This window comes from Ascaphus truei, chromosome 19 (assembly GCF_040206685.1).
Source record: "Ascaphus truei isolate aAscTru1 chromosome 19, aAscTru1.hap1, whole genome shotgun sequence".
In the NCBI taxonomy this organism is placed as follows: Eukaryota; Metazoa; Chordata; class Amphibia; order Anura; family Ascaphidae; genus Ascaphus; species Ascaphus truei.
This window is the reverse complement of record NC_134501.1, coordinates 8,603,978-8,631,818: the sequence shown is the minus strand read 5'-3', so window position 1 is coordinate 8,631,818 and position 27,841 is coordinate 8,603,978. Positions and strand designations below refer to the sequence as shown.

Here is a 27,841-nt window from a genome sequence, read left to right as displayed (position 1 = left end):
AGCAAGAGGGGTTAAAAACTAATTTATTGGGCTACATAAAAACAAAAAAACAGACAGTAACAAACCCTCCCACGCGTTTCACGCCCACTATGGCGCTTTTTGAACAGTATGGGCCTGGAAGGATGAGAATGACAGGGAAGTAGGTGTAGGCAGAAGATGACACATGCAGTGAGAGGAAACAAGAATTCCCACTCTGTCACCTCACCCCTCGGGGTGAGGAGTGTGTGAGAAAGGGAGGCGGCCGTAGGATGGAGCTGCTTCCAGAACACCGGGAGCGCAAAGAGCTGAAGAGAGCAAGAGAAGAAGAAGCCGTGCATAGTCAGTGTTTGGGGAAACGAGAGAGCGAGTATTTCCAGAAGGCGCAGGAAAAAGGGGGAAAAGCAGTGGATAAGCGGAGGGTGGATATATCAGATTTAGTCCTGGTTAACCTGTGGCACACTGCCTCTCCCAGATTTAGTCTTGGTTTACCCGTGGCACACTGCCTCTCCCAGATTTAGTCTTGGTTTACCCGTGGCACACTGCCTCTCCCAGATTTAGTCCTGGTTAACCTGTGGCACACTGCCTCTCCCAGATATAGTCCGGGTTTACACGTGGCACACTGCCTCTCCCAGATTTAGTCTGGGTTTACACGTGGCACACTGCCTCTGCCAGATTTAGTCTGGGTTTACCCGTGGCACACTGCCTCTCCCAGATTTAGTCTGGGTTTACCCATGGCACACTGCCTCTCCCAGATTTAGTCTGGGTTTACCCGTGGCACACTGCCTCTCCAAGATTTAGTCTGGGTTTACCCGTGGCACACTGCCTCTCCCAGATTTAGTCTGGGTTTACCCGTGGCACACTGCCTCTCCCGGATTTAGTCTGGGTTTACCCGTGGCACACTGCCTCTCCCAGATTTAGTCTGGGTTTACCCATGGCACACTGCCTCTCCCAGACTTAGTCTGGGTTTACCCGTGGCACACTGCCTCTCCCAGATTTAGTCTGGGTTTACCCGTGGCACACTGCCTCTCCCAGATTTAGTCTGGGTTTACCCATGGCACACTGCCTCTCCCAGATTTAGTCTGGGTTTACCCGTGGCACACTGCCTCTCCCAGATTTAGTCTGGGTTTACCCATGGCACACTGCCTCTCCCAGATTTAGTCTGGGTTTACCCGTGGCACACTGCCTCTCACAGATTGAAATAAATGGCTGTGAGGAAATGAAGTGAGTAGAACAACAAGCAAATCAGATTTAAAAAAAACCTCAGGACACCGGGTGTGGCAGGAGACACGCCGTTGTGTGCATAGCAGCGATGGTGTGAGTACTGTACAGTACATAAGACAAGGGAGCAGCAATAACAGTGCTTCCCACTTCTACCTTTAACATAATAGCATGTTCCTGTATAGCGCTGCTAGTTTTACGTAGCGCTTTACAGAGACATTTTGCAGGCACAGGTCCCTGCCCCGTGGAGCTTACAATCTATGTTTTTGATGCCTGAGATAAAGTGACTTGCCCAAGGTCAAAAGGAGCCGACACCGGGAATTGAACCAGGCTCCACACTCAGTGCCAGTCAGTGTCTTTACTCACTGAGCCGCTGCTTCTGCCAGGCTCCCCTGCTTCACACTCAGTGCCAGTCAGTGTCTTTACTCACTGAGCCGCTCCTTCTCCCAGGTTCCCCTGCTTCACACTCAGTGCCAGTCAGTGTCTTTACTCACTGAGCCGCTCCCTCTCCCAGGCTCCCCTGCTTCACACTCAGTGCCAGTCAGTGTCTTTACTCACTGAGCCGCTCCTTCTCCCAGGCTCCCCTGCTTCACACTCAGTGCCAGTCAGTGTCTGTACTCACTGTCCGCTCCTTCTCCCAGGTTCCCCTGCTTCACACTCAGTGCCAGTCAGTGTCTGTACTCACTGAGCCGCTCCTTCTCCCAGGTTCCCCTGCTTCACTCAGTGCCAGTCAGTGTCTTTACTCACTGAGCCGCTCCTTCTCCCAGGTTCCCCTGCTTCATACTCAGTGCCAGTCAGTGTCTTTACTCACTGATCCGCTCCTTCTCCCAGGCTCCCCTGCTTCACACTCAGTGCCAGTCAGTGTCTTTACTCACTGAGCCGCTCCTTCTCCCAGGTTCCCCTGCTTCACACTCAGTGCCAGTCAGTGTCTTTACTCACTGAGCCGCTCCTTCTCCCTACATGCTTTACATGAGTCCTCAGCTACTTGTTGCCCTCCATATTTTTATTGTACGTGGCTCCCATGCCCACTTTGACTCATTGGATGGGTCACATGACCTGGCTAAAGCTGCACAAGAGTTTAATAGTACCTATTCCAGCAAATTGCCCCCCTTATACTGTATTCTCCTCTGTCTACACTGGGAGGCAGTTCTATGTATCCACCACCCATTCAGTGAAGAAACATTCTGACACTTTTCCTTGTGCTACAAATCCCATATTAAATGCATTTAATTTAAATGTTGCGGGGAAGAGCGTGGGGCTTTTGTAAGCACCCCCCCAGAAAATGTTGTGCCCCCCCCCAGTTTGCGCCCCTCTGCCTTACATGACAGAGCACCATTTAGCAGTTTGTAGCATTGATTTATCGGTGAGTACATTTCACGTCTCACACGCAGAAATGTCCCTTCTCAGGTACCCGTATAATCATCATATCAGCATCGGATGTGGAAACATTTTCTAAGCCCGTGGCTGTCTGTTTAGGTCACGTGGAAACTTGCCCCACAAAAGCATGTCAGTGGTAAACGCTTTGTACGTACACCTTGCCGTCTGCTCCGCTGCTTCCTTTTTTTGTCAAAGCAATGCGAGAGGTTTAGTCTGCCAGTCCCTTCCTGTCTGCTCGGCTCAGCCATTTTGCTGCCGCCTCGGTCAGCCACAGAAAAAGTTCTGGTTATTCGGTGTCTCCATCCTGTGAGCGCCTCACACGCAAGGCTTCGTCCCAGAGTGCTGTGCACTGTGATAACAACCCTCTGGGCCGCATCAACATCCACACTGCACGACATGGCGGATATTAGCTATTTGCAGGGGTTTCATGCGCCCTCGGCGAAACGTAAAATTTGCACCCCAAAAATAAACAGTGGCGTAGCTATCGGTGCTACAGGGGGGTGCGACGCAAAATTAAAATAATAGGGCGCCAAAATATCGGACAAAAAAGAATTTTAAAAAAAGATAAATAAATAAAAATTAATAAGAGGAAAAAAATATTATTATTATTAATGCGCCCCTGACCTTTGCCCCCCAGGCGACAGCCTAGGTTCGCCTACTGGACGGGCCGGCCCTGGCCTATTCGCTAACTACAGTATGTGAGTATGTCTGCCACAAAGTGACACACACTGGGAGGTGGTAAAGGCATTGACCGAGCCTTGGAATAATATCCGCTGGCTGACCACCCTGGCAGCTCTGTAATAAGTGGTCAGCCCCTCACGGCAACAGTAGACAGGGACTGACTGATATGAAATCATTTGATATAAATTACTTTATCACCGTTGGAGTCGCCAATTGTGGCGCGCATATAATTCTTTATTAGTGTAGGTAGGGACACAATATCATGAGGTCCTGCCTTGTTTTTCATGGAAAAGATGCTTACTGGTATTCAAGTTCTCTGCTCTCATTGAACTCCTTGTTACCCAAGTAGGAGACTTTGGCCATTTGGAGGGGAGGAGGTACCTTGAGGGGTCGTTGGTGGGCAACTAGTGGGGCTCCATCTGGGCCCCCCAAGCACTGGCCGCCCCAGGAATCCGCCCCCCCTGCTCCTCAGTGCAGAGGGAGCTGGGATGATGCTGGCGTGGACTGTAGCTTCTCCCTGCTCCCTCAACTGCGCAATGACAGTGCGATGATAAGTACTGTACTGTCCCGCTCTTCTGTGCTAATCACTGGGCTCAATTGCCAAATATGCCATGATTACCGCAGAACTCCCTTACTACTGTTATAGACCACAAAGTCATACAAATATTAGTATATTGCTGCTAGAAAACAATATCCCAAAATGAAATCTGCATGTCTGCACTGCATTCTTTTCTATATTGTCGTGTAAATATATACACCCACAAATCTACATGTAGCTCTGAATACACTCCGGAAATGGATATTATTCTACAATCTATTACAAGCTGGTGTTAATTAAGGTGTTAATTTCCCCGCCGCCCCAATTAAAGGATTGTGTTTGTGACCAGTTTGTTTTGTTCCATTATAACGTGTTTTTAGGGGAAGCCCTTGTGGGAAAAGCCAGAGCTTCTTGTGCAATGCTACGCAAGGTCACTTCAATCATGACTTTTGCAACACCAATCAGCAGCCTGATCTGCATGTGATCCATTCACTGCTGAGCTGGCACATCATGAGCAGCTGGGAGATCTAATAGATTGTATACAATGTTACCACCCTGAAGAAGTAGCTACTGGGCTCCTGCATTGGCCACTGAACTGAGGGCCTCCAAGCCAGGTCCACGTATGTCAATATTTTTCAATGACACAAGAACTCAACAGGCTGCAATATTCTCTTGTGACTAGTGCTCAGTGCAGTATATAGAATAAGAAGGTAGGTTGTGAGGTAGGTTAAAGCAGAGGTCCCCAACTCCAGTCCTCAAGGACAACTAACAGTGCAGGCGTTACGGATACCCCTGCTAGAGCACAGGTGGTTCAGTGAAAATTATTGGGCCACCTGTGCTAATGAGAGGATATCCTTAAATCCTGCACTGTTACCGGTCCTTGAGGACTGGAGTTGGGGACCTCTGGGTTAAAGGACGAGAAAGTGTTAATGAGCAAAGATGTTGAAACCAGAAGTAAGAAAAGTAGGGTGAACATATTGGAAGAGGGAACAGCCTGGAAATAGCAGCTCCTCCGCCACCGCTCTGCACAATGAAGTGACTATGTAAAACAATCAATTGCTATAATCTCGTGATATTGAATTCCAGTTGTATTCCAGATTAACACAAATTCCATACGTCCTCCTAATGCCCCAAATCAGGTCCTTCATTTAAACCCTTTTGCTGCTAGCCTCTGGCAACAAAGGAACTCAAATACTGACCTGGTACCCAACAAAATGCCTCACGCTATCTTTAGCTAGAACAAAGCACATCTTTCTCAGACATACTAATGATTGAGTAGGGCTGGCTACTTTAGACATTTGAATGAAGGACTAATGTTCTTATCTACAACGTCTTCATATTATCCTATGAGGGTACAAGAAAATAACCAAAAGTGTTGGTTTGGCTAAAATTATTTTTGGATCTAACTCTTACCTGAAACTATTTCAATGAACTCGTCTGAAAGTCTGGAAGCCGGCGTCTGTGAATTATGGTCTGCTTACAAACTCTACTATACAGAATAGTCCAGGGTGACTGCAGGTGGAGAAAAACTGATTTGGATGATTTTGCTAACGAAATGTATGTAGTACTGTACCTCTGTAACTAAACCCATCTGATACTCCAGGAGCTGCTGCTGGAAGCCAAAGTTTGGGCCGACGTAGGACCTGACAGACTTCACAGCTGACAGACAATCTTCCCAGCCAAAGTTGGTCACCGTCATGAGGTAGGCAACCAAAATGGTTGTGCTTCGAGACACGCCCGCCAAGCTGTTCATGGGAAGATGAAGCATATAGAATAAAGTAGTTCATAGGCAGACAACTATGAAGGACGTGGCAAACTAGTTTATTGATTTAGAATGATTTAGATAACTTTGACAATTCCCTTTCCCTTTTTAGAATGAAAAAAAGATTGATTTACCTATTTCTACATTTTCTACCAAGAAAAATACTCTGAAAAATCGATGTGAGTGACACGGTCACAAACGTATAAAGATCATTGGTCTCTTCTCTATGACTTTCAAATTAAGGTGAGAGACCAACTCCCTGTGTCCTCCTGAGGCCCGTCCCACCTAACACTTCCATCGTTCCGTTTTCTTTTTTGTCCTGTTTTGGATACACCCCCAAGCAGTGGGAAGGTAGACTAGATGACGCATCTCCTCCTTCTGTCACTGCAGTACTATGACACACTGTGGCGGGTTTGAGCTGCTCTTTCTGTCTCCATGTTACTGTTATTACAAATGTTAGTTGCGCTCATGTCTGTGTCATGTTGTGGTGGGATTGATGCACTTGATGGGTTATATATCCCTGGCACTACAGACAGGGAGGCCAACTCCAGTCCTAAAGGCAAGGGCCACAACAAAGTCAGGTCCTGAACACCTGACCTGTTGGTGGCCCTTGAGGACTGGCCACCCCTGCACTACGGGATTAATGTAATATGTCATAGGTCCTTGAGTGTCTATGTCACTCACTGTCATTCTGTGCTAGGAGAGAAAGACTAAATAAACCATAGACGACCACCATGTTAAACTGTAGTCTAAGGCAGGGGCGCGCAAACCTTTCCCTCTGCGCCCCCCTGCCTGCTCTCCCGCCATTCTCCCGTCCCCCTCCTTTACTTTGTCTCGGACGTTCTGACACCACGACGTCATGTTGCCATGGCAACGTGGTGTCATTTGATGCCGGGTCGCCAGAAGCCGCCAGAGACAAGGTAAGAGAACTTACAGAGGCCTTGCGCTCGCACCCCGGCATTTAATTTAAATGCTTTATAGAAGAGTACGGGGTAAGCACCGCGCCTCCCCACCCCCCCCCCCCCCCCCTAGAAAATTTCACGCCCCCCAGTTTGCACTCCCCTGGTTTAAAGGACCGAATTGTCCATCATTGTGTGTGTGTAAGCGTGTCACCCCACAGTGAGAAGAAACAGGCTTCATGTGGCTTTTGTCCCCAAATAAGCAGGCAGACACTCGCACCTCCAACCTTTCTGTAACAAGATAACATCTATTGCTATACAGTTTGAATTGGAAACACTGACCAATGAACTAGGCAGCCCCCTCCGCGAAGCCGAGACTCGTGGATAAACCTGATGCACTTTTTAAAATGCTGGATCCTAGGAAGGAAAAGAGGAGACCAGGGAGAATGTACAGTATTGCTGCAGAATCCCAGGGCAGCTGTGCTAGACACTGCATGGCATCAACTACGCAAGACCAAAGCCTAGATTGTATCATGTGTTCCCAGAGGGTCAATTAGGGGTTAACGTTAGGGGTATTAGGGTAAGGGGTTAAGGTATGGGGTTTTTAAGGTAAGGTTAGGGGGTTACAGTATACATTTCCTTGGGGACAAAGCGGCTGATGGCTAAATGTCCCGGCAGCACCGATAGGTCCTTGGCGGCATTATATAATTATATAATAATAAAGAACTTAATGACCCTTTTTGAAAAAAAAAAAAAGGGGTTTCTGCGTACCTCATTGCTGGCCGCTGAGCAGGAACACTGATGCTGGTGGAACACGCCAGTAGTAATGCACACTGTACATGTTCCATTTGAGCATTCGACTGACGTCATTGTTGATCACTGGCTTCCAGCAAGGATGTCGACAGTGGCCATTCCATCCTAACCCAGAACACCTGAACCCCACAGACCTTTCCTTCAAGTAAACTGTCGATTGGTAGTAAAGACACTGCCTTTGATGTTGCCGAACTCAGTTCTATGTGCCTTAGCCACCAAATAGTAGGTTGTAAGCTCTCTTGGGCAGGGACTTTATCGAGCCTGTAAATGATATAGACAGCTCTGCATGCTGCAAACTCTTTTAAAGACCACGACCCTTATTGTGTAAGGTGTGATAGCGCAGATGATGGGACATTTCATGCGATAGATAACACGTCATCTGTGTAATCACGCCTTAAGGAATACGGCCCCATATGCTGTGTAACAGCTGAAGAAGACATCTGTGAGGTCCCTACAGTTCTGCACACGCATGAATTCTCTCCTTGGTCTACTGAAAGGTGTCATCATAACCTACAACACGTCTCCACTTCTCCAGGACTTGAAATTATTACTGTCCCATCCAAGGATATCCCAATGTCAGTAATTGTTTTTGACATGTTTTTTTATTTGACCACACTTTTCAGAACGGGACGGGTTTTTCCCTGTCTCTGACTTATGTTTCCTTTGCGCCAGAAGATCCCTTCATCCTGCTGACGTTTACAGCAACAAAATCGAATATTTCTGTAATTCCAAACCACTCATCTAAACTTCCCTTTGTAATCACAGCAGCAAAGTCCCAATAAATGTGATAAGATGTATCTCAAAAATATAGTCAGGTTGTTTCACTTTCGCTGTTTCATTGTAGGAAGCTGCCAGCAGTAACACTGGTTACCAGTTGTGAGGGCATCTGAATATATTACGAATAATTTATACACCTAGGAATACCCAACCCATCATCGCAGTGTCTGTGTCAATGAAAGGCAGTTTCTGATATCATATCTCACCACCACCTATTCTCTATTATGTCAGAGGGATTACTATTATTATTGCCCAACCCGGGCACACGTTAGACCAGTGACTTGGAGAACAGATTGATCGGCAAATTAGCTAATTACTTATCATTGTGGGGATTTTATTGACGTACATATTAAAGGGAATTTTTTATTTGTTTTAAACTGGCAGCTTGGACGGCTGCTTTAATGTCGTTTGAATTTGTGGCATTAAGTAAGGTTAACATCACGGTAAGCGACTTAACGAAGCTTTGTGGATCTAGACCATTGTGTATTTTGCTTGAACTGGTGATATCAAATTTACTGTCTTTCAATCTTATCTTGAAAATAGTGGGGGTTGTAATTCCATGAACCTGGATTACAATTCCACGATGCACAAATAATATGGTTGATGCTGACATGAATGCCACAGTTTTCTTTATAATGTACTAGCTGACAGTACGCAACATTGCTCGGGAATTCTAAGAAACCAACCGCATTCCCTCCCCTCCTCCTCTGACTTCCTCTCTTTCTACCCCTGCTTTCTGTGTAAACGTCATAGCTATCTGACTCTCCTTATCTGACTCCAGGCTATGTGCATTATGATGTCACCAGTATGATGTCACATGCCAGATCCATACCCTACCAGGTAAAACACCCACTGGCTGACTTGTTTGTCGAAGAAATTGTAATAACTCAAGGAGTTAAAAATAGAATGTATCCAATTTCCAAACAGACAAAATCCTGCTCCCCGATCTCAGGAACTATCAGGCTAAATTTGGTTACGATATCTTAAGAGGTGTCCTAATGCCTAGCGAAGAGACAGACAGACAAACAACTTTCCAAAGTATACAGTAGATTTAACAACAGGTTCAGCAAACATTATAAAAAAGACATCGTTTAAGGTTTCTCTCCATGCAGAAAAAAGGTTGCAAATATAAACTAACTAACTAAGGCAAACTGATAACCTAACTAATTAACTAGCTGTGTTAGTTTGCAGTCTCATTACAATCTGTACCAAAGAGCTTATAATCTAAATAAACTACTATTGTACTGATATGCAATTAGGGGTGCCAGGTGGCTTCTCCAAAAATACTGGAGACAATGGTGAAAGGTACGACACGCACGAGACACACGCACACACCTCTCTCCGCTCCATGCTGTTTCCTCCTCTCCTTGGGTCCACTCCCAGGCTCCTGACACATCCTCCTGATTGGCTGCATTACCCAGCAGCAGGCAATCAGGATGGAGGAAGCTGCCCAGCGCCCTTAGCAACAGCCCTGCTCCCTCCCTGCTCGGGGAAATCCCGTGGCCCCCCAAGCCGGTCAGGTCACTATGTCCAGAGATGTAATACCGGTATACACATACACGCCCAGAGGGGTAATACCGGTATACACATACACGCCCAGAGAGGTAATACTGGTATACACATACACGTCCAGAGAGGTAATACCGGTATACACATACACGCCCAGAGAGGTAATACCGGTATACACATACACGCCCAGAGAGGTAATACCGGTATACACACACACGCCTAGAGAGGTAATACCGGAATACACATACACACCCAGAGAGGTAATACCGGTATACACATACACACCCAGAGGGGTAATACCGGAATACACATACACGCCCAGAGCGGTAATACCGGTATACACATACACGCCCAGAGAGGTAATACCGGAATACACATACACGCCCAGAGTGGTAATACCGTATACACATACACGCCCAGAGAGGTAATACCGGTATACACATACACGCCCAGAGAGGTAATACCGGAATGCACATACATGCCCAGAGAGGTAATACCGGAATACACATACACGCCCAGAGAGGTAATACTGGTATACACATAAATGTCCAGTATTACCTCTCATATTTTACTGGACAAAGAACCAAATACCGAGCAGTCCGGTTCAATACTGGACACCTGGCCATCCTATATGCAATGAAAACTATTTAACAAGAAAATAAATGGAGATGAACATCTATTTTTTTCCCAGTATACCACACTCTACATTACAATGTATAAAGAATCAGCAGTTCAGATTCCCCCAGACCTCCTGAGTGTGCACAATAAGAACCCCCAGACCTGCCTGACCCCCCCCCCCTGAGTGAGAACAATAAGAACCCCCAGACCTGCCTGAACCCCCCGAGTGTGCACAATAAGAACCCACAGACCTGCCTGAACCCCCCCTGAGTGAGAACAATAAGAACCCTCAGACCTGCCTGAACCCTCCCTGAGTGAGAACAATAAGAACCCCCAGACCTGCCTGAACCCCCCGAGTGTGCACAATAAGAACCCCCAGACCAGCCTGAGCCCCCCCCTGAGTGAGAACAATAAGAACCCCCAGACCTGCCTGAGCCCCGCTGAGTGTGCACAATAAGAACCCCCAGACCAGCCTGAGCCCCCCCTGAGTGAGAACAATAAGAACCCCCAGACCTGCCTGAGCCCCCCCGAGTGTGCACAATAAGAACCCCCAGACCAGCCTGAGCCCCCCGAGTGAGAACAATAAGAACCCCCAGACCTGCCTGAGCCCCCCTGAGTGTGCACAATAAGAACCCCCAGACCTGCCTGAGCCCCGCTGAGTGTGCACAATAAGAACCCCCAGACCAGCCTGAGCCCCCGAGTGTGCACAATAAGAACCCCCAGACCTGCCTGAGCCCCCCTGAGTGTGCACAATAAGAACCCCCAGACCAGCCTGAGCCCCCCTGAGTGTGCACAATAAGAACCCCCAGACCAGCCTGAGCCCCCCTGAGTGTGCACAATAAGAACCCCCAGACCTGCCTGAGCCCCCCTGAGTGTGCACAATAAGAACCCCCAGACCTGCCTGAGCCCCCCTGAGTGTGCACAGTATGAAAGGATAGTTCTGTCCCTGGCTGGGTTGATTATTTCTTGGTGTGCGACTCTTCCCCTCCCTGCAGTAAGGAGCCTGCAAACACATACATTTTGTGGCGGACCTGCTCAGGTCCCTACTGTGCAAAGGCCACATACTCAGGGGTTTGCAAAAGATAGGGTGGGCCAACCCCACACAGTGAAATCTTTCTCATCACCAAACCTCAGCGAAAGCCGAGCTGTGTGATACAGCACCAATTGCTCTGCAAATGCATTGTCAGTTCCTCCAGCACCTCTGAGGTTAAGTGGAGTTGTTTTTGTGATCACATTCACATGTCTCAGACAGATCTGCAACCCTGCCCTTCCCCATTATCTCTTGGCATACAATGCTTTCACTGCAGCTAGGGATTCTGGGTAATGACATGCAAATGAGTGCATCTGTGCTAAACAGGGGTGAGCAAACTTTTGCTGCTGCGCCCCCCTGCCTCCTCTCCCCCACTGCTCGCGCCCCCCCCCACTTACCTTTGATTCTGCGTCAAATGACACCGCTTGCCATGGCGATGCGTCGCCCGGAGCCAAAGTAAGTGAGGCACAGAGGCCTCGCGCGCTCCCCGGCATTTAATTTAAATGCCTTGGGGAAGAGCGTGGGGCCTCTGCTACCGACGCGCCACCCGTGAAAAATCTCGCGACGCGCCCCTTAGTTTGCGCAGCCCTGTACTAACCTACAGTATAGAAAACCCATTTTTGTGTAAATGTCCCCTTTCAGTAAACCTTTGTATATGCTGCACAGTGACACAGCTTCCCTCTGTATAGTGTAACATTTCAGAGATATCAGCTTTGTTGATTTTTTTGTGCAGTAACAGTGGAAGATGAACCATTTCTTTCATTTGAAAGATTATTTTGGTGGCAGCTGATTTCATGTATATTGCAAGCGCTCTGCAGGGAACATTTACACAAATACTGGTTGTTTTTTTTTAATAACTTTCCTTTTCTGTATTTTTTTTATTTTTTTTCAAAAAAATTTGCCCACCATTAAACCGAATGAAAAGTCTACTTTAAGTTTGTAAATAATTCGTGCTAATCAGAATTATAACACATGAAAGTGCATGTAACGTGTCTCCACGCGCTGGAACCCCCTACACGGGCCTGTGGAACGTTGTGTAATACAACTGAAAGAAAAGATTCGCAGAAAATAACTTCATGAACAAAGTTTCCTTCCTGCGGTGAATCTCTAGCAACAAACAGAGGGGGAGGCAGTGGTCTCTTGCTCAGAAATGCATTTCTTCTAAAGTACTGTAACGTAGAGTGATACAGTGTATGTATGAGGTTCCCACACGTCTATTAACATGTGCAGCCTGCGTGTTGCAGTTACAGCAGGAAACCTCCTGCTTACAGCAAGTATCCGACATTTGACGATGAACTTTACCAAGTTGAGTTTATGCCAAAACGTGACTGACTCAAATACCGATCCAATTTGGCACATCCCGTTACAATGTATACGTTGCGGAACTCCTTAACGAGGCAATCCAAGCCGCTGGTTCTTTTTCTCCTTCATTATTTTCATTTTCTTTGTTTCATACCCAATTGAAGCAGGGGGTCCCCGCAGCTGAACCCCCTTCATTTCATTGGCATTCGCCATCTCTACATAGAATCCGAGGTTTTGCCAGCGATAGGAAACTGCGCCGGCTAGGTGGTCAATCGGTATCGATCTGCCGTCGAATTCTGCGTTTCCTTGAGAAGTAATTAGCCGTTGAGCAGTTGATTTGGGAGATCAGCGAGAGATAGGCGAGGCCACAACTGCAGTGTTCTCATTGGAAAGAGAGATCTTTCACAGGACACAAAAACTGATACTTAACTTGGATATAGAAAACCGGTTACATAGCTAATTGGTCTAAAATATATTTGAATGCTTAATGGGACTACCCCGCAGATAACGCTCAGCATAGTGAGTTTTAGGCCTCGGCCAAGCTTCTTGCTGGCGTGCAGAGGCGCGCTGAGGCTCAGGGAAAGCGGGTGCTTTCCCTGGCCTTAAATAGTGCGCCGTCCAGGGGCGGGCCAGTGACGTCACGGAGCTGGTTCGCCCTCATTGGGCGAACCGCTCACGTGACCGGCCCTGCGCTCTGGCAAGCGGGAAAATGAAAAATGTTCCTAAGACCTACGCTTCCGCTCGCTTGCGGAAGCATAGGCGAGCCCCTACTAAAGCCGTTCTAATTGCAGCTGTAGGGGCTCAGTGCCGAGCGGAAGGGCGCCTCAGCGCGCCTCCGCCAGCAAGCAATAACCCTAGATGAGGCCTTACTGACACGCGGAGTCTCTGCCAGAAGCCAGAGACTGAGATAAAGTGACTTGCCCAAAATCTCCAGGAAACATAGATTGAAATTCAGGTTATATTCATCAGAGTTTAAAACCAGAGACAGAACATAAAACACAGACAGAGCTCAGTTTTAGCACATCCAGTGAAACTCATACACGGTACAGTGCCAAAATATATATGTATAAATATCTATTAAATAAAATGGTCTTTTAGTTTAACGTTTTTGGCCAAAATTGTTGTAAGCCCCTGAGCCACTGCACAGCAGACCACATTTCCAGGGGTCCCTAACACTAATATAAATTCTTAATAACCTGTGCAATACCAGGAAGAATGATTTATAATAAATCTGTCAATATTAGTTGCAAAGTTCTAAGTCTGAACTTTGTGTTTTATGTTCTGTCTCTGGTTTTAAATATATATTGCCATGCTCAGTAGCACTCCTCTGTGACACTCATATGCATATATATATGTTGTGGTTATTTTGGGGGTTCAATAGGAGCTTGTTAGGTGTCCAGTATGTTTTATATTCATCAGAGACAAGATCCTGACTCCTACGCTACTGCTCCTGTCAGTGCCACTCATGCAAGGTAGAATTTCACTGATGATGAAAGGGGACGATGAGCCCGGACCAAGTGAAGATCATAAATAATAAGAACAGTCACAGTATTTGACTGTATGAATAACATAATGATATTTTGATGGGCTAGTGAAGAACTACAGAATATATGGACCTGCTTGGGGCAGGCCTTAGGCCTCGGTCCCGCTGCGCTCGGTGGCGCGGGCGGCGGGTCGGGCGTTCCCCACCGAGCCGGTCCCGGTCCCCCCTGGCTGCACAGCTCGCTACACGCTGTGGCGCGTCAGCCGCTACGGGATACAAGAGAATTGTAATCCCTAGCGTCGACGCGTCACGTGGTGTGGCTGTGAGCCAATGAGGAGGGGAGGCTTCGGGAGGAGGGGAGGCTTCGGGGAGCGTGGAGGGAAAGCAGTCTGTGTTTGTGTTTGTCTATGTGTGCCAGAGTGCCTATGTGTGTTTGTGTATGTGTGTGCCTGAGTGCGTGAGTGCCTGCCTCTGTCTGTGTGTGTGTGTGTATGAGTGCCTGCGTGTGTGTGAGAGTGCCTGCGTGTGTGTATGAGTGCCTGCGTGTGTGTATGTGTGTGTGTGTTGCTTGTCAGCTCCAGCACGAGCCCATGGAGGGGGGGGGGGGAAGAGTAGCGGGTCCCTCCGGTCAAGCCACGCCCCGACTCCCGCTCATGCCTCCCACTCCCTCCCACTCCCTCCCACTCCCACCCACCTCCCGCTCCCTACAGACCGCATATCGCGGTCTGTGTATGTCAGCGCGCCGCCTGTATGCAGTGCGGGCGCGCTGACTCTGGGAGCGGGGCCTTAGCCTTAGGCTTTGCGGGGTCCAAGGCGGCACACTGGCAGTGTGCCCCCACCCTGTAAAAAAAAAAAATAAGGGGGACTTGCCTAGAGCAACAGCCCTCCTCCGGCAGCGTTACGGCGTCATGTTGTCACGTTACCATGGCAACGCGACGCTGCAGGAGGCGGAAAGCGGGAACACAAACACACCATCACCCCACACCTATCTCTACCGCTCCCGGGGGCCCCACGCTTCGTCCTCCAGCTCCCCTCACCGGTCGGGTGAAAGTCGAATCCCGGCGCCGACAAGAGGAAGCGCGGGGCCCGAGGCCCACCCTGCCATGGTGCTGCAGAATACTAGTGCAGTCCCTTAGCAGAGGGGTGCGCAAACTGGGGGGGTGGGCGGCTACTTACAGAGGCCCCACGCTCTTCCCCCAAGTATTTAAATTAAATCCGGGGACTGCGCGAGGCCTATGTAAGTATCTCTCACCTTGACTGAGACGACGCATTGCTTTGGTGACGTGGCGTCAAATGATGACGCAGAGTATGCATGTATGTATTTATTTATATAGCGCCATTAGTGTACATAGCGCTTAGTCACATGATGTGACGTCACATGAACTGCAGCATCACGCATCACCATAGCAACAGTGTCATATGATGCCACGGTCACGTTACGTCACGTGACCCCCACGGCATAATTTGATGCTGTAGGAAGGTGGGGAGGGGGGGGGTGGCGCGAACACGGAGGCAGTGCTGGCAGAGGGGCGCAGTTCCAAAAGATTGCGCACCCCTGCCTTAGCACCAACAGAAATGGGTCTCAACCTGAGCCAGAAAGGAAGAGTCCGTTACGTGTGTTCTGTTAGGGAGCAGTTGGGTTCTATTAGTCATCTCTGCAAGCGGATTGGACATTTACCCTCAACTGAGGCACAAATGGAGTCTGTTTGTCTCACAATAACCACAGGCTTCAGCGGCGCATTCCCAGCGCAGGCTACACGGAAGTCATGACGCTGAGGCGTGAGCTGAATGGTTGATGCCTTGTCTCTTCCATTTCCTCTGTCCTTTAAGTAGGTCACTGGACATACAGGGGCATAAATCATATTCACTTAGTAATGGGGAGGAGCAGCGAAGATTCATATCTATGTCTCCCCCCTCCCCCCCCCCCGGTCATGCCTCCCCCCCCCCCCCCCCGGGTCAGGATCTTCCCACACTTTCCCCAATTATTTATCTTTGTCTTTGTAAGGCATCAATCAAATGACTTTAACTTATGAAACATATCAGTGTCATTAGTTCAGCTCGGTCCCTTATCTCAGGGGGGCTCAACTCCAGTCCTCAAAGCCACCCAGCCCCCCAACAGGTCACGTTTTCAGGATATCCCTGCTTCAGCACAGGTGGCTCAATCAGTCCCTGCTTCAGCACAGGTGGCTCAATCAGTCCCTGCTTCAGCACAGGTGGCTGTGCTGAAGCTAGGATATACTGCAAACCTGGCCTGTTGGGGGGGCTTGATGACTGGAGTTGAGCCCCCCTGCATTATCTTACTGAACCTTTCATTTGGTTGCTCGTTCTCCCACAAAACAGGGATTGACTGACTTTGGGCCAAATACAGTACTGTACAGTCTGGGCCTGTATGTGCGTACTCATCCTTGTGATGTATTTGCCTGGCTAGAATGATAACCTCCTGCCTTCAGGCCCAATGTACATGTTGTATTTAAAGCAGCATTTATTTTATCTTAAATGTGTAGTCAGATAAGGCAGTTGGCACTCCAATAGGTGCTGGTAAGCCACAGGTGCACGTCCCATATAGAGAATGTAGTTATACGTTACCGTTCCAAGGATTGGTAAACAAGAGACAGCACTCAAAGTTGAAAATCAAAGTGTATTAGTGAAAGCAAAAATACATCCAGAAACCCAACGTTTCGGTCCTACAGAATGGGACCTTCCTCAGGGGGATACAAAATGTGTGTGTATATATATATATATTATATATATATATATATATATATATATATATATATATATATATATATATATATATATATATATATATATATATATATATATGTCGTTGTAGAGGTAAAAGAAAATTAACTACATTCTTTGAGTACTGAGGAAAAGCGAAGGCAATTAAATGTTCTTATTAGCAATTACTTCAAAATCATACTTAATGAGTTTTATGTTTTGGGAACTCTGAGTAAATAGGCACTTAATGAGTGAGGTGGAAATAAATCCTCTGGTACTGAAATCCTGCTGCCGTACCTTTCATCAATATCAGCTATGGAAGTTGGTTTCGCTCCCACATTACAAGAGGGCGTCTTTCAGCCAGAAACCGCTCTTTCCTCTTGTAGACTGTGAGCTCCTCTGGGTTAGGGCTGCCAGGTGTCCAGTACTGAACCAGACTGTCCTATATCTGGACACTGTCCAGTAAACAATTAGAGGTAATACTGGAGTCTAAGAAGATCCAGCTCCAGCTCCCGATTGGTGGAGAGGGCCTGTGACGTCACCCACCACTCGAACCCGGAAGTGGGCGCTTTGGAGGAAACGCCGTTTCTCCACTACACAGCACAACTATACACAGCACTACTATACACAGCGCTACAGGACCCAGCATGGTCAAACCGCTTGTTTTATTCCGTGAGCATGCGAGTGTAATGATCTCTGTGCTCTAGAAGTTTTATTGTAATAAATGGTGTTGCATTATATCTTTCTTTTCTCTCCTGCATACCACACAGAGTACCAGCTGCATCTTACCAGATTCCTTGCCTGATCAACACCACACCATATCTGGGAGGAGTTCTTGCGCTTTGTGTGGTTTTCTTTAATACTGGACATGTATGTGTCCTGTGTTACCTCCCTGGGCATAGTGACCTGACCGGCTAGAGGGGGGCCGCGGGATTTCCCCGAGCAGGGGGAGAGAGCAGGGCTTTTTCTAGGGGGACTGGGCAGCTTCCTCCATCCTGATTGTCTGCATGACCCATCAGCAGCCAATCAGGAGGAGGTGTCAAGAGCTTGTGGGTAGGGCAAAGGAGAGGAGGAAACAGCATGGAGCAGAAAGATGTGAGATGTGTGTGTGTTTCTCGAGAGCGTCGCACCTTTCACCATTGTGTCCAGTATTTTGGGAAAAGCCACCTGGCACCCCTACGCGGGGGCGGGAGTTGTTTCATCTTTGTGACACTTCTGATGTGTTTTTTCCACTGTACCGGGCCTGCCCAGTGAATGAAACGAAACCTACGAGTGCTTCCCAGGCGCCGCTCTCGTCGGCCCACGTGCAAGAAGGGGAAAAGGTGATGAAGCTGGCAACTTACAGGTTTTGGTTGGCTGAGTCAGAGGCAGCGATGCAGAGGTAGGTCACTTCCTGCAAGAGACAGAGAGCGGGGAGGGGGGGGGGGGGGGGACAGCTGTGAAAGATGCCACGAGGAGGCGGAGGCGGGAATGTCCCCAGCGCGCGCGTCTCGCTCTCACTACCCACCGGGGACACTCCAGGCCCAGAGACCCCCAAAAAATACTCACAGGAAAGCCCGTGTCATTAATACACAGCTGATACAAGGTGTTTATCTATAAGAAAGTTTCCAGAGGTGAATAAAAAAAGAAAGATGGAAAATGATAGGAATAGGTTGTGAGGTATTTCGTAGTTCCTGATAATTAACCCTTTTGGTGCCAGATGTGTTGCACATGGGGTTACTGGAATACAGGGAACCTGGTCATCTTAATTTTACCCATGATATAAAAACCTTTAAGGGACATTTTTAAAAGTGCCATGCAATCCTGTTTCTTTGGCTGTAGATCTGGTCTCACTGTGCAGAGTTCTGCATTTTCGGCCCTGTCTTGCCACCCGAAAAACCTTAAATGGCTCCCTTTGTTCCCTTAACACACAGGATTTTGTGATTCACTAAAACCCCTCCAAGTTCCATCATGTGGTTAAACTCCCACCACAAAGCCCATACTTCTGGGGTCCTCAGACTTTCTTTCTTATTGCTTAATTATGACAGTGAACACCCAGCTGGATGTTGCAGAAGAATGTATGGGAATTCTCTGTAAACGGACACTTTTTAGGTCTGTCGGAGAAGAGAAGGAGCAGGAAATGGATGCTGCGGGAACATCTGGAGTTTATAAATAACTAAACATCAGGAAGACATTATTCAGAGCGATTCGAGCCCCTCGCCACACACAGACAAGCGCTAATACACAACACAAGACCGCCGTTGTTTACCATCTTCAGGTTTCCTTCTCCCCTCGTTCCTGAATATTAGAAGGTCGTTAAAGTGTTTCTCTTATATAATCTGTTGTGTCTTCATCAGCTGCAGCCGACTGCACCGATATTTACCCATTCGCTGCTGAAGCATGGTGTGCAGATGTGTGTGTGTGTGTGTGTGTGTGTGTGTGTGTGTGTGTGTGTGTGTGTGTGTGTGTGTGTGTGTGTGTGTGTGTGTGTGTGTGTGTGTGTGTGTGTGTGTGTGTGTGTGTGTGTGTATCCAAGTGTCCTAGTTACACGCATGGGGCAGAAAAAGAACACCTGATTGATCAGAGAGAGAAATAAAATCTCCATGGCTTTAATGCGGCTTCTTTTCTTTTGTTAATGTGGTCCTTTTTCTGCAGTTTTTGCAGCAGGCCCAGGCCGCTTTCCCGTAACTGAGAAAGAGTTAAGCCCCATGTACTGAATTGGAGCAGATCTCTACTGCAGCACAGGAATGAGCCTGGTGGAATATTGAATAAGAGCCTTTGATGCATAAAACCTACGTTGATCTTTAGCTGGAGCAAAAACAAACGTTTTCTGGTGTATGGTGTTATAATTGTACGTATGTGTGTGTCATTTTATTTATGTAGCGCTAACGGTGTACATGGCGCTTTACACAACTACAATACAAGGTAAATAAAGTATAAGCAACAGGGATAAGCGCTAAACGGGTAAATTACAACATAAGGCAAAGGGAGCCCCTGCCCCGAAGAGCTTACAATCTAAGCGTGGTTGTAGCACCAATGTATAAAAGTATCCTGCTTCTATCATGCCCTTTATGCGTCAATTAATCTGCCCCATCTAGGATGGCACATGCTAGGCTGGGGGGGGGGGGGGCAAACTCCCGTCCTCAAGGGTCACCAACAGGTCGGGTTTTCAGGATATCCCTGCTTCAGCACAGGTGGCTCAGTCAAAGACTGTTTGAGCCACCTGTGCTGAAGCAGGGACTGATGGAACCACCTGGGCTGAAGCAGGGATATCCTGAAAACCTGAAATGTTGGTGGCCCTTGAGGACTGGAGTTGCCCACACCTGGACTAGTCTGGGCAAGATGTAAGAGCCCTGATCAGCTAGCATTCCCGGCAGGTAAGGGGTTAAGCTATTTTGGCACACGCATGCTATTACATGCAGTTCCCAACACTTGAATGGAATTACATGCCGAATGAAAGGTCTCCTTTAGCCTTGCTACTTTCTCCGGCATGTACTGTAGCAGAAAAGAGAAGCAGTCAGCATGTAGCAGGAAGAGGCAAGGGGGGTTACTGACAGTCCTGTACCCACATCTATAAGCACTGTATGCTAGGTGATAATGGGTGAAAGGCAGGGTGCAGACCTCTCTAGGCATGTGAATGGGCTCACAAGTGATATTCTTTATTGGTTTATTTATCAAAGTCTCCTGGCTACAGAACCGGTGAAAATATATTGTACAGAATTTGGCAATGGGGACAAATGACACTGTAACTTTTTGCAGGGGTGGGATGTTGGGGTCCTGAATTAAAGCTGCAAACCAAGCAATATCCTACGTGGGTTTTTTTTTTTTAATCAGTTATGTACTATGAGAAAATACTTGTAGCATTAAACAAACAACTCTGAATGACATTTTTGTTTCTATAGCAACCAGTTACAAAGTCACATCCCCTTCCTCTTCTGAAACAGGCTCTGGCACACACCTTTTTGAGCCCTGCCCTCTCTCTAGCAGTCCACCAATTGTATCTAGTGACTACCTGGTCACATGATCTTCCCCACAGAACTTTGCTCTCTTCTGCTACACTGACAGCCATTTAGTGAACCCCCGAGCCGAATCTTGATCGATCGGCAACTTAACCAATTAACCATTAGTGTGTGGATTGTATTGATGCACATATTAAGGGGGGGGGGGGCAGCTTGGACTGCAGCTTTAAAGGGGATTAAAAGCAAACCCTCCTTGTTTGCGCATGACCTCCTTAATCCCTCAAACACGTTCCAAATATCAAAGCAAGGGGAAGAAACCAGGGCCTGCTGAAGTTCTAAAATTAGACGGTAAATGGGAACTCGTGTCGGTGAGCAGGGCTCGGGAAGGCGTCCAAGCCCCGAGCTCTCTCTATAACAGTCCCAAACTCCTCCATAAATCAGCGTCCCTGGGAGTGTCTGCGTGAGCGCGCTGCATGAGGCCTTACAAGGAAGCCTGCGAGGCTGGAGGTATCCCAGCGCTGTCAGGGTCCCAATACCCATCTGATTTAACCCCTCTGCTGCCACACGTTGCCCGCCCAGAGCAAAGCAGGGCCGTGGCTTCTATGCAGCGAAAGCAGTTTGGAAGCGTATGCAGCCCATAGCCAGGTCTGCCACCTTCTACTGAAGGCCAGCCCGGGAAATCTTCCTTTTTTAAATGTTGCACTTACCTTCGGTGGCGTCCTTCAATATGGCTGCCATGCCAACGGGACGCTACATGACCTCACAACATCACGCGGCGCCAAGTTGACATGACAACGGGATGCCTTATGGCGCCTAGGCGTCACGCTGTGTTGGCAACGCGGCGCCATTTGACGCCACGCAGCAATATTGGCAGTAGTTGCAGGGGGAGATGCCGGGAGGACGCCGAGATACGCCGCCGCCGCCGCCGCCTGTCGGTTTACTAGGTAAACTCGTAGCACGGAGATACCCGGAGTGGTGGCAACCCAGCCTAAGGCAGGGAGGGTCAACTTCAGTCCTCAAGCACCCCGCCAACAGGTCGGATTTTCAGGATATCCCTGCTTCAGCACAGGTGGCTCAATCAGTCCCTGCTTCAGCACAAGTGACTCATTCAGAGGCACCTGTGCTGAAGCTGGGATATCCTGAAAACCCGACCTGTTGGGGTGGCTTGAGGATTGGAGTTGAGCGCCCTGGCCTAAGTGTTGCAGTCCAACATATATTATTAGAGTGTGCATTGAGGTGAAAGCACTCAGCAGGGTAACAAGCTGCGTACATCGGAACCGATAAAAGGAATACACAGTACAGTACATGCTGCTTTGGTTAAAGACTAGTTAACGCCTTGAGTGCCGGAGTGGCTGGCAACGCTCAAGGTATTAACGTGTCACACTTAACAAGGCCACTCCAGACCCAAAACGGCACTGGTCAAGTACTAGAGCTACCCCGGAAAGTGGGGGTGCCGTGGGATCTCACCCAAGAGTCCAGCAGCTGTTATTAGGACTGACTCACACACCTGGGAACCCATCTCTGCTTTGCGCTGCCAGCGAAGGGCACTGACCTGAGTGGACAACAGCAGCAACGCAAAGTCATTTGCAGATCAGCTGATCCCTTTGCCAGGGTGGAAATGCAGGCGGCAGAAGTACGGGGTATAACCCTTCAAGAGTCTGGGTAATATTATCAAGGTGCAGTTCCGCTAAATGAAAATGACTTATACTGCAACATGCTTATTTTGAGGGGAAAGGGTATCACCCCTCCTGGCCTCTCAGGTGCATCCTTAAAGTAACACTCATACTTCACCATCTATACTTTGAGAACTCGCAGAGGCCATCTCCAAGGGACAAGAAGTGACTTAGTACAGGGGTGCTCAACTCCAGTCCTCAGGCCCCCCCCCCCCATCCCGACCCCCACACACACAGGTCAGGTTTTCAGGATATCCCTGCTTCAGCACAAGTGGCTCAATCAGTCCCTGCTTCAGCACAAGTGGCTCAATCAGTCCCTGCTTCAGCACAGGTGGCTCAATCTGAGGCTCAGTCTATGACTGAGCCTCTGATTGAGCCACCTGTGCTGAAGCTGGGATATCCTGAAAACCTGACCTGTTGGGGGGCAGAGGGGGGGGAGGGCTTGAGGACTGGAGTTGAGCACGCCTGGCTTTAGAGAAGTGATCTTCAACTCATTTTCCAAAGGACCAGATTGGAAAAATGTACAAGTAATAGGGCCAGAAGGGAACATTCAACCCTTTTGGTACCATAGGGTTAACTTGGAAGGTGCTGAGGGGACCTGCTCTGTATACTGTATACTGTATACTGTAACGATGGAATCTCTGGTGCCAAGAGCCTTGAAGTATGAGCATTGTAACCGGCGAGCTCCAGTACACAAGAGACTCTCCCTGGACCGGGACAGGGAGGCTGGCAGGTGAGGTCATGGGATGAGAAAGATCTGCCAATCTAAGACAGCCCTCCCAAGGAGTCTCTGCTTGCCCCAAGTCTCCCCCCACGTTCCCTCCGAGCCCCCCGCCCCCCCCCCCAATCCTCCAGTATTTACGTTGGCCGCAGCTGTGCAGCGTCAGCTCCTGTTGTTTGACAGAGCAGCGCACCTCCCCCTTCCTGTCAACCCCACCTGGCCTCTCATGCGCATCCTTAATGTGTCACTTGTACACCCCCCCTCCCCCTCAGCATCACCATCAATACTTGAAGGACTTACAGAGGTCAACTACAGGGGACGAGGAGTGGTTTAGTACGGAGGTGTTCAACTCCAGTCATCAAGCCCTCCAACAGGTCAGGTTTTCAGGATATCCCTGCTTCAGCACAGGTGGCTCAATCAGTCCCGGCATCAGCACAAGTGGCTCAATCAGAGGCTCAGCCTTCGAAGCTGGGATATCCTGGAAACCTGACCTGTTGGTGGTCCTTATGGATTTGGAGTTGACCATCCCTGGCTTAGTAGTTATGGAAGTGATCTTAAACTCATTTTCCAAAGGACCAGATTATAAAGAATGTACAAGTAATAGGGCCAGAAGTGAACAGCAAGAGGGGTGTGTGTGTATTACATCTGCACTAAAAGCCCCAGTGGAACACCTGATACAATATAGACAGAAAAAAACCTACCACACGCATACCACTAGTGGCCACATACCACCCTACCCTAGAGGGAATACGAAAAATAATCAAAGATCTGCAACCCATGCTGGCAGAGGATGCGACGTTAAAAGAAATCTTTCCCAAACCTCCCATCCTTGCTTTCCGGCAACCAGCAAACCTCAAATAGAAATTAGTCAGCAGAAAAATCCATAACGATCTTAAGGACACTGATAATGGCAAAAAAAAAACGTGCATATGTTGAAAACTCGGCAAACATATATGCCATGATCCCACAGCCGGTCACAACCATGGAACACTCAATGTTAAAGGATCATACTGCTGCACATCCAGGAACGTGGTTTATATGATTCAATGCAACAAATGTGACCAAGGATGCTACATTGGGGAAACCAGCCAAAAAGTACAAGGCAGAATGAATATGCACAGACACTCTATACAACACCACAAAGAAGGAAGATACTGCTCACCTGTGGGACATCACTTCTCACAACCAGATCATTCCATAAATGATTTAAAAATCAAAATCCTCAATGGAATGTTCAAACGCCCCCAAGAAAGGAAAACATTGGAGCTCAGAATGATAAGACTCTTTGACACCAAAACAAAAGGACTTAATGCGGGTATGGGGTTTCTCACACACTATCATAATTTTTTGTAATGATCCTCCCTGCCTCCTAATGTTCCTATCCAAAACATTCCCCCTCCCCCCACAGCATCCTCTCTCCCCTCTGTGCTGCAGAAATCTCACTTTTGGTATTTGGAGAGCGAAAGCGCGAGAGAGCGCGAGAGAGCGCGCGAGAGCGAGAGAGAGAGTCCGTTGGGCTCCTTGAGCAACTGCAATTAAATTGCAGGGCAAACGGCCACTCTAAGGACCTTTGGGGGTTGGATTTGACCCACCGGCCCCAAGTTCAGAACCATCTTAAGCACGTGCGTTCACCCCTTCCCCCTCACCCTCACCTCAGGAGCCAACCCTAGACTGTAAGCTCTTCGGTTCATCTGAAATTATTATTTAATGTCCAAAGGAATAAAAATTAAATGCGGGGGGGGGGAAAAGGCATATGGAGAATTGTATCTAGTATCCACAGTTCTCTCTCTAAATATATACATTTACGTGGTTTTGGCATCATTTTTGTCAGCACCATGTTGACGTTTTATAAGCACATCTGTCACATTATTTAAAATAAATATTTATCGGAAACAGAAAACTGAAGAATTTGACATCGTCATCTGTGATTAGGATGTATTATTATTATTAATAATTTGTAACGCACCAACGTAGTCTGCCGCGCAGTGCAGTGGGGGCAAAGAGATTTGATCATTACATAAACAGAGTTACGTACAACCACCAACAGATACAAAAAGGAAAGGTGGGCGCTGTTCCTGAGAGCTTACAATCTAGAGGGAATGAGGTAGTGGGAATATCCTGCAAGGGCGGGTGGGTTACAGAGTCTTGCTACTTTTTAAATTAACTATCAAGGGATACTGTACCACTATTTGTTTTAATTCATAGTACAAATCCCACTTGTAAGCCCATCCGTGTCTCAGAGAGATCCACAACCCTGCCTTTCCCCCATTATCCCTTAGCATATAATGCTTCCACTGCAGTCGGGGATTCTGGGTAATGACATGCAAATGAGCACTCACAGTGCGTCACTCTTAGCTTCTTATCCATTGTAACATGGAACCCTATAAGCTTATGCCTGTCGCATCACACAACTTTTACAGCAAACTGAGGGCTTTTGTTCCTTTTTTTACTCGCCGTCGCACGCATTACATACCTGTTGTTATTCCGAAGCATACAATACTGTTTGCTTTGCTAAGGAAAATAGGGCTTTCTTTTTTTGTGCATTTATATTAAACAGTCCTTACTCAAATGAGGATAAAAGACCTGTCCCCTTATTGTTTGGCAAGTTTAGGATTTTGTTGAAGGCACATTAATCATTGAGTAAAGGTGATGTCCAAACAACAACTAAATGGGAATAAATGAAGACACAAGAGTGGGACTTTCATGGCCCCATTAAATCTCTCTGGGTTGGTTGCTTTTTTTCAGATTGTTATACCAGGGGTGGCCAATCCAGTCCTCAAGGGCCACTGACAGGTCAAGCTTTAAGGATATAGCTGCTTCAGCACAGGTGCCTCAATCAATGGCTCAGTCTTTGACTGAGCTACTGAATGAGCCACCTGTGCTGAAGCAGTTATATCCCTAACACCTGGCCTGTTGGTGTCCCTTGAGGACTAGAGATGGACACCCCTTGTTAAGAGCTTTATAAGGGGGCTAAAGCAATAAAATGCCCTCTTCATGAGACCTCTCTTGTGGTCTACTTGATAGCAAAGGTTTCGTTTCAGGGTCATTACAGCTGCTTCCTTCGTGTCCTAAGGATAAGCAGAAAACCAGAGACATCTGCAAAGGATGTCCAGTGTCATCCACAAGCCCATGGTTTTGTGGTTCCTGTCCTCAATCTGTGCTCGACTTATTACTCAACCAACCATTCTTTTCCTGTTCTCCTTTCTCCCAGCCACACTAGGGCAGCGTGATGTAAGACACTCTGTGGTTCTCCAGGCGCCTGATGCTTCGGGTCCCTTGCTAACTGCAAAATAAGCCCTGTGCAGCAGAGCTTGCAATCTTATTTTCGAGACACCGTGGGAAGTGACTTGCTACACACCCCAAGACAATGCCTTTATATATGCCCTTTCCCCCCCCAATGAATATTTGGGGTACAGAATCTATGGCCCACCCCTGAGCCTCGTCAATGCTCTGCTGCTGCAGCTGGGGGTGAAGGAGGGAGGTGTGCCCCCTCTTATAGCCGCTTGCAAGATCCCAATAAAAATCAGGTGAAGGTATCACTGTGTATAGGCACAAGCCGGATGGGTTATATTCTGCCAGGGTGTGAGATGCACGCACATCCCAGGGATAGGGCGGGGGGGGGGGGCGGTGATCCTTATACAATGATTTATTTATATACTTCAGTATTTCAAGCGGATTCAGACACATCTCAATAAAACTAAATAGTCTCAATGATTTCCTTATGATTATATCACGTGTGAGCACATTCACATGTCTCAGACAGGTCTGCAACGCTGCCTTTCCCTATTATCTCTTACCATACAGCGCTTCCACTGCAGCCCGGGATTCTGGGTAACGACATGCAAATGAGCACAGTGTGTCACCTTTCTCTTCTAATCCATTTTAATATGGACCCCTATAAGCCAATGCCTGCCGCACTACGCAGCTGTGATTATCGCTTCTGCAATTAATCCATCCAAAACTATATGGAGTGCTACCGCCCCCTAGTGCTTAGAGCAATATCTGCAGGTATTGGGGGCTCTGGCTCAGACAGACTCCACAAGGCGGAAGTTGTGTACCTATAGGGTTGCCAGATGTCCCGTCTATATATACGGGATTGTCCCTTAACCTGCGGCCACGCTGCAGCGATGCGCGCTTGGCGCGATCTAATAGATGTTAATCGGTGCACATGTCCACACCGTGTGCGTGTGCATATGCTTTCCAAAGCTCTGCGCTTGGAGAGACAGGGAAAATTGATTTGTAAGCGCGCTGAAGGATCACATGACCCTTCAACAACGAATCACACAGCACCAGTCACCATATACACACACACACACACACACACACACACACACACACACACACACAGACAATAGGGCAAACATAGGCACCATGTCATGTGAGATATATAAGGGGAAAAAACATTTATGGGAACAGTGATTGCTACTGTTATAAACAGACCTTTCCCGGCGCCGGCACTGACACGCCCCCAATCCAGGTAATGACACGCCCGCCTCCCTTATGTCCCATGACCCCTCCCCCACCCCCCCACTTGCGCTCGCAAATTGCTGCAGGACAGGCGAGCGCTCAAGCTCAGAGAGTTGGTGACGTCACGGCTCACAAGCACGCGTCGCTGCACCGTGGCCGCTGCCTTATTTCATGGACCAGTCCTGTTGTCCCGGAAAGGTTTGTCTGGACGCCTCATTGTCCCGTATTTTAACGCATTGACATAAAATGTCTGAACTTAAAATAACTGTAATTAAATCAGGCATAATAACGTAATGATAGGTTTCTACGTGAGTGCAATAGTTCCCTTTTCAGAG

General features: G+C 48.0%; 1 protein-coding gene across 8 annotated transcripts in view; it reads right to left on the bottom strand.

Annotated features, from left to right (window-relative positions):
• Positions 1 to 27,841, bottom strand: part of LOC142469805 (dual specificity protein phosphatase 22-A-like) — a 43,600-nt gene that overhangs the window by 6,453 nt on the left and 9,306 nt on the right. For 3 of the 8 annotated variants that reach the window (XM_075576465.1, XM_075576464.1, XM_075576463.1), the window contains exons 4-7: positions 18,051 to 18,100; positions 7,226 to 7,528; positions 6,797 to 6,871; positions 5,367 to 5,538 (exon numbers count right to left, since the gene is read on the bottom strand). In XM_075576465.1, coding sequence (XP_075432580.1) covers positions 5,367 to 5,538; positions 6,797 to 6,871; positions 7,226 to 7,302 — 324 coding nt within the window. In that variant the 5' untranslated portion in view covers positions 7,303 to 7,528; positions 18,051 to 18,100. Of the gene's footprint in view, positions 1 to 5,366; positions 5,539 to 6,796; positions 6,872 to 7,225; positions 7,529 to 18,050; positions 18,101 to 27,841 lie in introns of those variants that run through there. The other 5 variants (XM_075576461.1, XM_075576457.1, XM_075576460.1 and 2 more) reach the window with 3 other exon arrangements.